This window comes from Rhinolophus hipposideros (assembly GCF_964194185.1).
Source record: "Rhinolophus hipposideros genome assembly, chromosome: 20".
In the NCBI taxonomy this organism is placed as follows: Eukaryota; Metazoa; Chordata; class Mammalia; order Chiroptera; family Rhinolophidae; genus Rhinolophus; species Rhinolophus hipposideros.
The window spans coordinates 3,017,421-3,030,575 of record NC_138066.1 but is presented as its reverse complement, the minus strand read 5'-3'; the positions used below and the strand labels follow the sequence as shown (position 1 = coordinate 3,030,575).

General features: G+C 39.7%; 1 protein-coding gene across 2 annotated transcripts; it reads left to right on the top strand.

Annotated features, from left to right (window-relative positions):
• Positions 1–3: 3 nt before the first annotated feature.
• On the top strand, positions 4–13,080 carry ZSWIM7 (zinc finger SWIM-type containing 7). 2 transcript variants are annotated; one of them, XM_081027596.1, is made up of 6 exons: positions 4–196; positions 2,589–2,610; positions 5,598–5,700; positions 9,982–10,086; positions 11,403–11,519; positions 11,655–12,159. In XM_081027596.1, exons 1-5 carry the CDS (start codon positions 106–108, stop codon positions 11,514–11,516), a joined length of 435 nt encoding a protein of 144 aa, XP_080883722.1. In that variant the 5' UTR covers positions 4–105; the 3' UTR covers positions 11,517–11,519; positions 11,655–12,159. The 2 variants fall into 2 exon arrangements, with proteins under 2 accessions (XP_080883722.1, XP_080883721.1); XM_081027595.1 differs by having other exon boundaries at positions 11,403–13,080.
• The last annotated feature ends 75 nt before the right edge of the window (positions 13,081–13,155 follow it).

Below are 13,155 nucleotides of genomic sequence, written 5' to 3'. Positions count from 1 at the left end.
GACGTCGCGGCGCCGCGCCCGCCTCCGGTCGGTGGTGGGACTCCGCGGATCGGTTCGAGTGTTTTTCCTGCTGTGCACTGTGAAGAGGCCAAGTCCTGTAGCGCCATGGCCGGCACGTTGGCGGCGGCCACGTTGCCGACGGTCGTGGAGGAGCTCCTGAACGAGATGGCCGCGGCGGTGCAGCAGAGCGCGCGAAGTACGGGCCGGAGGGAGGAGTGTGGAGCTGTGTTGTGTGGGCTGTGGACCCTGCGCCGTCGGGCGGGGAGGAGACAGGCGGGGCTCTCTCAGCCTGCGGGGCGCTGGATTCCGGGCTCCGCTCCCGCGCTCCTTGCCCCGGTCTGCCCGAGCTTTTTCTCCCGTGTGTTTCCATCTTCAACCCCCCCTTCCTTGGTCGTAAAACAAAGAGAGAAAAGCTAGTAAATGTGTTCGGGGAACAGCGCAGTTGTCCCTGCGGCCCCTCAGTCGGGCGAGCAGGCGAGTGGGGAACCAGGGACAGAAGTGTGCTGAGCGCTCCCAGAAAACACGTGAGAAGGGGCCCCGGACCGGGAAGGGTGGAAGGAACGGGAGACTACAGGCGCCTATAGAAAGGTACATTTTTAAGTTATTAAACTTGCGTGCAATCTTTTTTTCTCAAAATCTTATGTTAACTTTAAAATTACACCTCTCAGACACTTTGCTCAGTAAATAACTATGTCAGGGCCACAAAACCCACATGCATAGGCAATGACTGGAGTAAGTTTGGATATTGTGAAAGTACCTTTGTTTCCCTCACCAGCAGAGGATGCTCTGTGACCATGCTCACCAACACGATCTCAAGATGTGTTCACAGCGTACCTAGTATGAAGAGAATGCTTCTAAGCTAATGCATAGACTAATTGAACTCAGCTGCGACTAGGTTTTACTTCATCACACAAGTGTAAACTCAGAATCTTGATCTAAAAAAGTTACCATTGAAGGATGGGGATCAGGAAGAGTGTATGACTACCACAAGATTTTTTGAATAGCAGGAAACAGTTCTGCTGACAAAACATGAACCAATGGCAGTGGTCATTGAACTCAACCAATGTAAAAATGGACATTTAATAAATAGCAGATTAGGCCTCAAAATTCCCACTGCTTATTCCCTTGGATGGCTTTTGTTTTAAAAAGGACTGCATTTGAAAGGGTTTATGTTGAGTACTGTTTTTAAAGGCTTGAGAAGAGTAAGCCAACTTTTTTTCTCATTTCAGTTAAAACACAATATATATGCTTAAAAGATTAGGCCAGCCAGGTATGCAAACATGTTCTGATCCCAAAAAGCGTAGGGGAAAAGTCAATTTGTTGTCAGCTCAAACAGTGGTTGCCATAAGTGGGCTGTGTCTGAATGTATTAATCTGTACACTATGACAATTTTGAAGACATGACCCTGTGCTCATGGCTCAGACAGAATGGACCACTGCCATTGATTCATGTTTTTTCAGCAGAACTGTTTCCTGCTATTTAAAAATCTTGTTGTAGATAGTCATACATTCTTCCTGATCCCCATCCTTCAATGGTAACTTTTTTAGATCAGGATTCTGAGTTTACACTTGTGTGATGAAGTAAAATCTAGTTGCAGCTGAGCCATATAGGAAGCTATAATTACTTTTCCTTTCCTGTATAACTTTTAATTTTCCCTGGAATTACAGCTGTTGTGGTTGTGTTTATTTGCTCGTTTAGTTTTCTATGTATTTATCCCTAATTCAACCTCAAACTCTATCAGTGTCCTAAATCTCAACTTAAGATCTTCAGATGAATATGTTTTATCAGTTTCATTTTCCTGTAGAAGTCTCTCCTAGAGCCTTCTGACTTGCTCTAATAAGGACTGGCTGCCCTTCAGGCTGTCTCCTGAGATCCCCCTTCACAATTATTATCCTGTGAATTCCCTTTACCAATGTTGAACTTTATGTTTAGTATGTCCTACAATTTTCTTTTTCTTGGTTTACTACTTTATTTTATAGAGCACACACTCTAGTAGCTTCCTGAATAAAAGTACATGAGATGTACTTTTTGAGGCTTTGCGTGTCTGAAAAAGTTCTTTTTCTCTCCCCACACTCAATCGGTAGTTCGGTTAAGTATTGAATTATATGTTGGAAATAATATTTCGAAAGCCATCTGAAAGCCCTATTCCACTAACTTCTAGCTTCTTAAACTTAACTTTCAAAGAGTCTTTCTTATTTTAGTCCCCCTGTTTCATCTCTCCTTCCAGAGTTATCTGGCGCCACCAGTTTCTGAGGGGGTTTTTTGTGGGGTGGGATGGGGTATAGTGAACTCCAGTGTAAATCAGATTGCTGCTTGGCTCTCATTATTGCTAGCTTAGAATTACGTTTTCTCAGGTCTTATAAATTATTTTCCAATGTATCTTAGCTGTTGTTTCTCCCTGTCCTTGGGAGTTTATGCTTTAAAAAAAAAAAAAAATCTTGTTGTTTAGTGAAATATTGGGAAAAAGTAAAATGAAATACATAGGCTCAACTCACCATCTCCCACAAAAGTCTTTTTCGTTATAGCCTTTTAAAGATTTTTATGTTTGTGGTCACTGATTTAATATGATTGATTTTCTTTCCATACAGTTCCTGATGAGCATCTATTATCGTAAGTATATGTCATGTTGTATTTGGGGGTTTTTAGCTGTTCACATGTTTTAAAAGCCAAATCATTTCATTATCAACTCTTGGGTTTTAAAAATATTCTTACTAAACTAGGAACAATATTTTATTGACGTGATTATTAAAAACCTGTTTCAAGTGAATAGCCCAAACCATATTTATTGTACAAGGCATTTCCACGTTGTCCTATGTGTCACTTTTGTTTAACATTGTTCTAGAAGTTGTAGTTGTCATACACATAAAAAAAGAAATTAGAAGTATACCTGTCTGCAAGGAAAGACAGTTATTGTAGATGATATAACTACTTTTTTAAAAACAGAAGAATAAAGTTATTTTTTAATATGGAAATTAAAAATGGTTTTCCTTCATACACAAAGTTCAAAAATTACAAAAAAGTGAAAGCTACCTAGGAATAAATAACATTTAATTGCGTATATACACTTACATTTAAAAGTCCAAAAGGGTGTACACCAACCTATACTAGTGATTATCTTCGGAGGAAGGATGGAGGTAGAATTTAGAGAAGGCCTTTAACCTTTTCTCTGTTTGTTTTTACAAAGATTATACATTATTTGAAAAAAACTACTTTTAAAACAAGGAAAATAGACAAAAAAAGAAAGCAAATTACTCAAAACTTTGAAAACAAAAGGTAAATTTTACTAGGATCAGAAAAATACAAATTAAAATAATGAGGTAACTTTTCCATCTATAAAACTGGCCGCCACAGAAAAGATGTTGGTAAGAAAGTTGCAGATGTTGGCAAGAACATGAAGAAAAGGATAATTGATACCTTGCTTGTAGGAGTGTAAATTGGAAGTTAATCTGGCAATAGGCAAATAGGAACTTTAAAACATACATATTTTTTGTCCCAGAATTCTAATGTGTCCCAAGGAATTAATCATGGATGTTCATAAAGATTTTACAATGAACACATTCATCCATATTGTTTACAGTAGTTAAAAAAAAGTAGCCAAACTGGGAACAATCTAATTCAGATTAGACTTAATAAACTCTAATTATCCAAAAATAGAATTTGGGAAAAATAAAAGTAATTCATCTTTACAGTGGAATTCTTTGTAACCATTAAAAGTGACATAGAAAAATATTGCCTTCAGGAGATGTTCACAATATGTTACAAGGTGGACAAGGCATGTTGAAAATTTTTCGTTAGATCCAGTTTTACTTAATTGATGATCTCTGAGTTATCGCCAAATTTTATTTTTTTATTTTTCTTTGTCCATAGGTAATCTCTGTATGTTTAATGTTAAAAAATTGAAAAACTCTTCCCATTCCAATAGTTTATTGTATGAAGAGACTAGTTTGTTGGAAAATTAAAAAGTTGAACATTTTAATTTTGAAGTCTTAGTAGTTTTTATTTTGTGTCAAATCATATGGGTTCTTTAAAACATTAACTTTTAGATTAACTCCAATTTACACTCCATTTTATTTTCCAGTTAAATAACTGGATTTTTATTTTCCAGATAAAAATAACCTATACTTGTATAAAAAAAAAAAGTCCTTGGAAAATAAAACATAAAAAGCATCAACAATCATACCACCCATTGATAATCACTGTTACATTTTAAGATTTTATTGGGGAAGGGGAACAGGACTTTATTGGGAAATAGTGTGTACTTCCGGGACTTTTTTCTAAGTCAAGTTGTTGTCCTTTCAATCTTAGTTGTGGAGGGCACAGCTCAGCTCCAGGTCCAGTTGCCGTTGTTAGTTGCAGGGGGCACTGCCCACCATCCCTTGCGGAGTCGAATCAAACCAGCAAACTTGTGGTTGAGAGCCCACTGGTCCATGTGGGAATCGAACTGGCAGCCTTCGGAGTTAGGAGCACGGAGCTCCGACCGTCTGAGCCACTGGGCCAGCCCATCACTGTTACTCTTTAGTTTATTGCCTTTTTTAAAAAAGTTTTATTTTGAGATAATTGTCATTTTTTTTAAGAAAAAGTTTTAATATGATTGAGAGTTCTAAACATACAGCTTTTTCCCATGTAACAAATTTTTTTCTGATATGTCATTATCAGCTGAATAGCCTTTACTACTACTCAAAAAGTACAAATTTAATGTACACCTGAAACTAATAATAAAAAAAAAGAAGTGCAAAGAAAAAAAGTACAAATTTAATACCCATCAGATGGTCAAACATGAAAAAGTCTGATAATCCTGGTGTTGGTGAAGATGTGGAGAAAATAGAACTGTAACAGTGCTGGTGGGAGTGCTGTTTCCACTGTAGAAAGCTATTGGCAACACCTATTAAAAGCAGAAAATGCACATATCCTAAGACCCAAAAATTCTGCTATTATATAACCAGGAAAAATTCTTATATATGTGCACTAAGGGACATGCTCAGGGATAATTGGGTATTATTTATAATAATGTAAAATGGAAATTAGCCAATTAGCCACTGATACAACTGCTGCGGCTGCGCGGGTTGGAGAGTCGAGAGAGTCGAGAGTCGTTTGGCAGGCAGAAAAGCCGACAACAGGTTGCAGGTCGTGTGACTCCAGCCTCCAGTGAGTCTAGAGTGGTATGCCTCCCCTATCTATGGCTCCCTGGGTGTTCTTCTTGACCTAGCCACAGCCTGCATTCTTAAGTGGGGAGTGGGACTAGAGACCCCGCAGGCCGCCTTGCATGACAAATGGCAGAGCGAGCAGGGTCCCCGCACGACGCACATAATATATAATAACATAAAACCATTAACAGGAAGGAAACCAACAAATGCTTGTGGTTGTCTCAGGGATGAAGGGAAGTTGGGAAGAAGAATAGGAAGTAAAAAGTTGTCTTTATCTGTAATCAACATGTTAACATTTATTCTGGGATATTGATTACATGGGTTATTGTTGTATTTACCTTTTTTTCCAAACCAAAATGAATTTTTTTTAAATGCTGATGGTGATCTTTTGGGTCAGGTTACTGAGGTGAATTTGAGTCTGGCAGTCTTATCTAAAGCCTTTCTGTTTCCTAGGCTAAAGTTTATCTTTGGCTCCTCAGCCATCCAAGCCTTGGACCTAGTTGATCGACAATCCATCACCTTAATCTCATCGCCCAGTGGGAGGCAAGTTTACCAGGTGGGGATTATCTCTACAGAAACCACTTAGGACAAAATGTTTTCAAGAATCTGTGGAAGCTGGTAACCAGCTTTAAGTATTTCCTGCACTGTTGAAAAGCATTTGACCCAACTTAGTAAAATTAGTGTATTAGTAATTAAAATAAGATAAATGTGACCTATTAACTCTACCTAGTAACAATGTATAGAACCATCTTCATCTTGTTCTTTACCTCTTGCTTACAAGCAAAAGCCAAAGTGCATTTTGGGGTTTTTCCACATGCTCACATTCACCTGTTAGAAACGATCTTTTAAAACTGTTGTCAGAAAGTATTTATTCAGGGTCAAATTTTGCTGAATGCAGGCAGTCAGCTTGGACATTAGTTTTGCTCTGTAGAGTTTAAGATAGGTGCATTTGTAAAGTACAGCCCCTATCTGGCTCTGAATTACTTTCATGTGTTATTGATAATTCTCACCAAACACCCAGCAGTGTATTTTTCAGGAAAGTGAAATACAGAAAAGTAAATTAATAGTCACAGCTGGCAACTGGGATTTATAACTACTATCCCACACTGCCTGTTTTTATATGAACAGTAGGACAGACTCCAACCCCACCCCACCCCAGTTTAGCTGTATGAGACAATGATAAGTGCAGCTGGGATTAAAGGAAGGGAATAGTGTAAACGAAATAAAAATACATAGGCACTGGTCTCCAAAACTTTGTGCCTGGCTCGGAAGGGGTAAAAAAGAAGCCATCAGCTCTTGTAAATGTAATCCAGGCCTTGGTGAAGACCAGGAAGGGGGAAGTATTTCAGTGTTTCGATGCTGGTTTATTTACGATGAACTTCTCAGAGCTGAGAGTATATCCATTCATTCTTAATGAGTGAATGACTTGAGCAAAGCCTGCTTGGGCAGATAGGTGCCTTTGCTTAGTGAATTAACTTGCCTTTCCACACTGTAGCATAACTTCGCTGATCTAAGTTATTCATGCATTTCTTCATTAAGGAAAATGGGGTAATTAGTGTTGAATGCTTCCATTAAAATTTTAGAATTGTACTATTAGAATTTTTCCTGGTAAATATATAGATTGATAATTAGAGCTATTAAATGTTTGTACCTGAGGAGGTATTTCCATTTTCTTTCCTTGTGTTTCTATTTTTTTTTAATATATATATATATAGTTAAAATACCCTAAACCAGAAGGGCCTTTGAGTTTTTCCCATGACATTTGGTTTCACATTTTTTTGTCTCAATTCTAGTATTATCAGCATAACACTTGACCTGCTCCAGTGGACTTCTGTCTTCTAGTTCTGTGATTAGTTATTAGTTAAAATTCTCAAAATTTTATTTGAAATATTACTGTAATTGTTGATTTCCTGTTCCAGGATTACCCTGACTTGTTTAATTTTCGTTATTTACATCCTGTATTATATTACATTGCTTTATTCATCATAAAAATGCTAACTTCCTAGAATTATGGCTGTCAGCTTGGACTTTGAATTAAATGAGGCTTTAGAAATCTTATATACACCCTCAACTTAACCATAATGGTTTCATTGCATTGTAATATAGTAAGAATTTGGCTTAATTAAGATGTTCTATGAGATGTTAAAAGTTGAGTCAGACTAGCTATCTTTCCATAGGTAAATCTAATATTCTTACTGTCCTCCAGATAAAATTGTAATTATGTTAAAGTCACCATTATGTTGTCACCTTAGTTGCTTTTTAATAAACTTTTTTGGTTCACCTAGGAAAGGGATGCATCAGTCTAGAGAGGCTAAGTTATGCTGTGGTAACCTCAAAATGTCAAAGGCTTACAAAAACAAAGTTTTACATGTTATTCATGCTACATATCCATTAAGAGTCAATTGCAGCTCTGTTCTAAAACATCTTCACTCAAAGATCCCAGTTGGTGGTGCAGCCCCTCCCTATCTAGAACATTGTCGATCTCATAGCAGAAAGAAAAGAAGACGTGGCGTGTGCCAATTTTTAATGTTTCTGCTTGGCCACTCACATTTACTGGCTAAAGCAGGTCACGTTGCCAGCCTGTATTTAATAGGCAGGAATGTATAATCCTCTTCTAGAGTGAGGCATGGAACACGGAGGACAATAAATAATAGTTTACCACTGTGATGGGTCGTAAGAGGCTTGGAGCGTCATAAAACTGCTTGTAAGTGGATGACCATCTAAGGTGGCTCACCCTCCTGAGAATCTAATTGAAACCACAGCAGACTTCCTCCAAGTGAGGTGCATACCAATCTAGTTATCGGTCTGGGTATCTTCTTTCCTGTATGTTTCTTTTTTGAAAAAAAAAGCTCTCTCCCCTTCCGGGGACAAACATTCCAATGAGTGGAAGAACTGGGAGCAATTCTTGTAAGAGGAAGTGATTTTTCCATTGAAGGGTGAAGGAATTAAATTAGGTGATCCCTAAGGTCAATTTCCAGTTCTAAACATTTCTGACTCAGATTTTTTTCCTGATTATTGGGTTCATTAGTTGACCACTGCTAGATAAAGAAGAGGCAAATTCAAGTTTTGCTACCTCTTTATGGTATTTACTGCCTCAGGCGATTATTTTACTTTTAGTCTTAGCCAGCTTTTGAAAGGATAAAGCAAGGGAACCTCTGTAGAATTTCTCTCCATCCCTAGGTCACTACATATTTATTTAGCACAGTCCAGAGTACTGATAGATTGGGGACCCACGATAAGAAGGAATTAGTGGACCAGTCAAGTCAGTGTGGAATTCCAGAGGCTTACGCCTGCTTAACTTTAGATCTAGAGAGAAGAGTTACAGGAGATAACTAAAGGATGAAGAAATCTAATGTTTTATTCATTAGTAATAGTTTGGAGACCCAAGAATTGTTCCTGTCAATGCTGGTGTTGATGGGTTTTCTTCCAGGATTAAGTAGAAAACAGTCCGCTTAAACACTCTCACTTGTAAGTTTTGCAGACACACTAGGGAAATTCTCCCATGATGTTCAGTGGCGTAGATTATGTTTAAAACATGTCAGTGTCTCGAGATTGGAAATTACATAAGGTGTGATTTATTTATTTATTTTTTGATACCTAATTTCTAACTGGGGCTAAAATTTTTAATGGGTACATTAGGCCTCTTACCCAATCATTGGCCATTTCTAGTAATCTAGCAATCCCTGAGGAACTCTACTGTGTTGGTCAAAAAACTGTAGTGACATGGCCACATCATGAACCATTGGACGTTTGACATACAGAAGCACAACACGTGAATACTGCTATTGGCTGAAGCCTTACCTGTTGCTTTATTCTTTGTGGGGGAGAAAGAGTCTTGGGATTGCTGGCATTATTTTTCAAAAAAAACCCCTGAAGCCCTGGCCTTTTCATTTAGATTGCCCCTTGAGCCTAACACTAATTTGAAAGCCCTGTGACAGTTTCCTCAGTGGCAGTTCATTGTAAAATAACCCTCGGGATATTTCTCTTCCCTTGGATACTATACTTATTTTACACTTCCAGTTTGGAAAATAATTGTAGGAATGAAGCTCTCGACATTTTTGTTTCTTGGCTGCTTTGTGGGAGAGAAACTTAAACAAGTGATTTCTCCAATGAATTTGTCAAGTCACACCACAGATGCATCATACTTTCCCTGTACATCTCCTTTTTTGTCCCTGGATTGGCAACAAGGCTATTTGTTCTTGTACTGGGCCTCTTACCAACCTCTCCCTTATTGTTGCGTCCTGCTAGATGAATAGGCAGACCCAGGCTCGCCTCGTCTGAGACCTCCATCCTGAGCGGCGGAGTGACCCTTTTTGCATTCTTTCTTTATTCTCCCTGCTTTCAAATTCTTTTCAAAAGCCTTTTCCCACTTTCTTCTGAAACCTATCTGCTTCACTGTTTACTCCTTACCTGTTTTCATACTTTCTTCAGATGTGTGGTGGAAGTTTTAGAAACTTACATCTGTTAAATGCCAGAGGTTAAGAAACACCACAACAAAGTGTAGATGAGAGAGCTTTCCCCACCACCTCTGTATACTCGTCCCATGAGGTTGGCTGCTAAATCACTAGGCAGAGGAACAAAATGGTTTGTGTGGATGGTTTAACTAGCCTGAAACTCTTCAGTTTCATTGTGTGAAGTCCTCAAGGGCAAAGCACTGAGAAGGAGAGAAGAGTCTGCACATAGGGAAGCCGAGTTTCCACTTTTATGTAAAACATCACTGGTTCTTCCCAGTGCAATTTGCAGAGCAACTCTTGAGTTATCAGATAAATTGAAGGGAAGGAAGTGGCTTTCCAGCACCCCTTTTGAAGTCTAATCCCATCTGTTCTTTTCTTTCTAGGTACTTGGAAGTTCTCGTAAAAAATACATATGTTTGGCTTCTTGTCATTACTGTTCATGTCCTGCATTTGCCTTCTCAGTGCTACGGAAAAGTGACAGCCTACTGGTGAGGACGGGAAACTCTTGCTACTATAGTTGGATTAGGAGAGAAATTGTTAGCCCTATTTCATGGTTTAGGAGTTGTAGAAAATGGGTATTTTACTACATGTGGAAACAAGCAGTAGTTTATTGTCCTTGACGTCAGTTAGTCATCTCTGTAGGGTTTGCCCTCCAAAGTTGCAATGTCATTTTTAGAACTATATCAACCCGAATTTTTTATTTAAAAGGTCATGGATAAAACTTTGGGGAGGGCAACAAGATAATCCTGAAAGTTGGCACTGGGGAATTAGATGGCCGAATAAGAATAGGAACTAAATTGGATGCTGGCAACTTTGCATAACCCCAGCTCTAGCCATGAGATGTTTCTTCCCACTGCCTATATGGCAGCCTGGCACTGAGCCATGCTTGACTTTCACCTGGGGCAGGAGAGCACAGTAATGCTTTGCTAATATCACAGGAGTCCAGATCATCATTCAAGGAACAAGACTCCTTGTTTCAAAGGAGAAAGCACTACTCACCTGAGAGCAGGTAGCTATATTTTAAGTCTTTCCAAAGAAGAAAATTATAGCGTCCATTCCATTCTTCCCATTTCTTTTACACTGTTAACTTTATTAAACATCTTGGAAACTGGGCGGCAAATTGGGTATCCCATTGTACAAGAGGCCACATCCATAGCTGATGTGCTGTAGGTTTATTTCACTTATAAAATGATACAAACCAGGCCCCCTTCAATCTCTAAAGCTGTTCTGTGATATGAGGTCCAACATAGAGCATCTCCCCAGAGGTGTGTACAGGCCATTGTATGTGAGCATTCTGCCGCCCCAACATTACCCCCCACCCCAGCCCACCACATCCCCCTGAAGTGGTTACGGGAGTAGACTGTAGATTCTGAGCACATGGTTAAAATGGGGATAAGAGCTGTTCTCATGCGGTAGCTGTCAAATTTAAATGTGATAATCTATGAGAAGCACTTAGCAACCCAGTACCTCAGGGAATGTTACCTGTTGCTATTAACAGCTTTCTGAAAGTAAAGAAGAAAGAAATATAACTCAGGACTAAAATGAGTTGCCTGTCTTGGTTATATAACCTGTGCCAGCTGGATCCAAACTGTTTCCCAAAACAGCTGACAAAGTAAAACTTCTTTGTCCCCTCTGACTTCTAGAAAGAATGCATCTGTGTCATTTATCTGCAGTTTTTCAGCAGTGGGTTAAAGGCCCATAATCTGTGTGCCCCACTCCCTTCCTACTAAATGTAATAGTAGTGAGAAGTCTTGGTTAGTCTGGCCCTGCCAATTTCTAATGGTCTGTGTGTTTTGTATTCCAGTGCAAGCATCTCTTGGCAGTTTATCTTAGTCAGGTTATGGGGACTTGTCAGCAGCTAAGTGTCTCGGACAAGCAATTGACTGAAATATTGATGGAGAAGAAACAAAAAGCATAAAAGGTACAGATTGAGCATCATTATCTATCAAAATAGAAGTCCCATCGAAAAGTACATTTAACCTATCATGGTTCACACGAAAGAGAAGTGAAATTGATCTTCTAGAACCTTCATGTTACTGTCCCTTTCCTCTCCTAGACTGCAGAAGGCACTTAAGTGGGAACCCAGGATGTGTGTATGGTTTGAAGCCCTGTACAAGTCTCCTTATGAAAAATCTGAATGAGGGGCCGGCCCGGTGGCTCAGGTGGTTAGAGCTCCATGCTCTTAACTCCCAAGGCTGCCGGTTCGATTCCCACATGGGCCAGTGGGCTCTCAACCACAAGGCTGCTGGTTCAACTCCTCGAGTCCCGCAAGAGATGGTGGGCAGCGCCTCTTGCAACTAAGATTGAACACGGCACCTTGAGCTGAGCTGCCTCCCGGATGGCTCAGTTGGTTGGAGTGCGTCCTCTCAACCACAAGGTTGCCGGTTCGACTCCCACAAGGGATGGTGGGCTGTGCCCCCTGCAACTAGCAACGGCAACTGGACCTGGAGCTGAACGGCACCCTCCACAACTAAGATTGAAAGGACAGCAACTTGACTTGGAGAAAAGGCCTGGAAGTACACACTGTTCCCTCAATAAAGTCCTGTTCCCCTTCCCCAATTAAAAAAAAAAAAAGAAAAAAGAAAAATCTGAATGAGCCTCTAAGCCCCGTGGGTAAAAAATTTTCTACATGGAATCAAGCATTTTAGACTCAAACAAAGCTTAATAATCATGTCCACAACTAGATTAAGTAACTGAAGTACTAGTAATGTTTACGAGGTTGAAATGGTAGACGAAACTGAGTAGGATGAAGTTTAGATGAATAAGTGTTAGTGCTTTACCTTAGGTTTAGAAAATTATTCTGCAACAATAAAGATCAGAATAGAGATGTGGCTCAACAGCAGCAAGTATGAAAAGACTTGCTGGGGTTCTGGTTTCAGTGAGCTTGACATCTGTGGCGTAGGTGCCAACAGAGCTTAAGTAGGCTGTATTGTTAGAGTGGTAATAGCTAGAACAAGGAAGTGCTGGTTTTGCACTGCTTGCGTTTTGAGCCAAGTGAACGAAGAGACTGAAAATCATGTCCTGAAGGAAGCTGAAGATACTACTAGGGATTTCCAGTCTGAAGGAGAAAAGGCAAAAGAGATACCAAGAGGAGGATTAGAAGGGAGAGAAATGGGACTTATGTGGACCCCAAGAGGGTGCAGAGGAGCAGTCATAATGAAAATGAAACAGACTTCAGCACAGGACAAGAACTTAGTAGGTAAAGCTGTCCACAGCCAAAACAGGATCCTAGAAGGGCAGGAATGCCCTGGCTCTGTAGGGGTTTGTAAACCTACAATCTTGCAGGGAGTTTGCAGAACTTAAGCAATGAACAAACAGATGAAAAAGATGACTTTACAGCCTACGAAACCCCCTACCTGTGTCCCAAAAACCTGAGGGACTACTGAATGAATGCTGTATGAAAAGGCCACAGATGTAGTATTCTGTGGTGGGCAGAGCCTTTTGTTAACATTGAGGTGTGGCAAATAAAATCTATCGAGACTTACATTATTGGGAAGCGGGCTGGGTATAAACTTACTTAAGCAGTCTTCAGGATAAAGGATAGAAGGCAGAAGCGG

What these genes read in the sequence shown, in the direction of transcription:
- ZSWIM7 (XM_081027595.1), top strand. Translation starts at nt 106, where the DNA reads ATGGCCGGCACGTTGGCGGCGGCCACGTTGCCGACGGTCGTGGAGGAG. An exon ending in GTGGGAGGCAAGTTTACCAG is followed by an intron (nt 5,701 to 9,981) that starts GTGGGGATTATC and finishes TTTTCTTTCTAG; the next exon opens with GTACTTGGAAGTTCTCGTAA. An exon ending in GGAAAAGTGACAGCCTACTG is followed by an intron (nt 10,087 to 11,402) that starts GTGAGGACGGGA and finishes TTTGTATTCCAG; the next exon opens with TGCAAGCATCTCTTGGCAGT.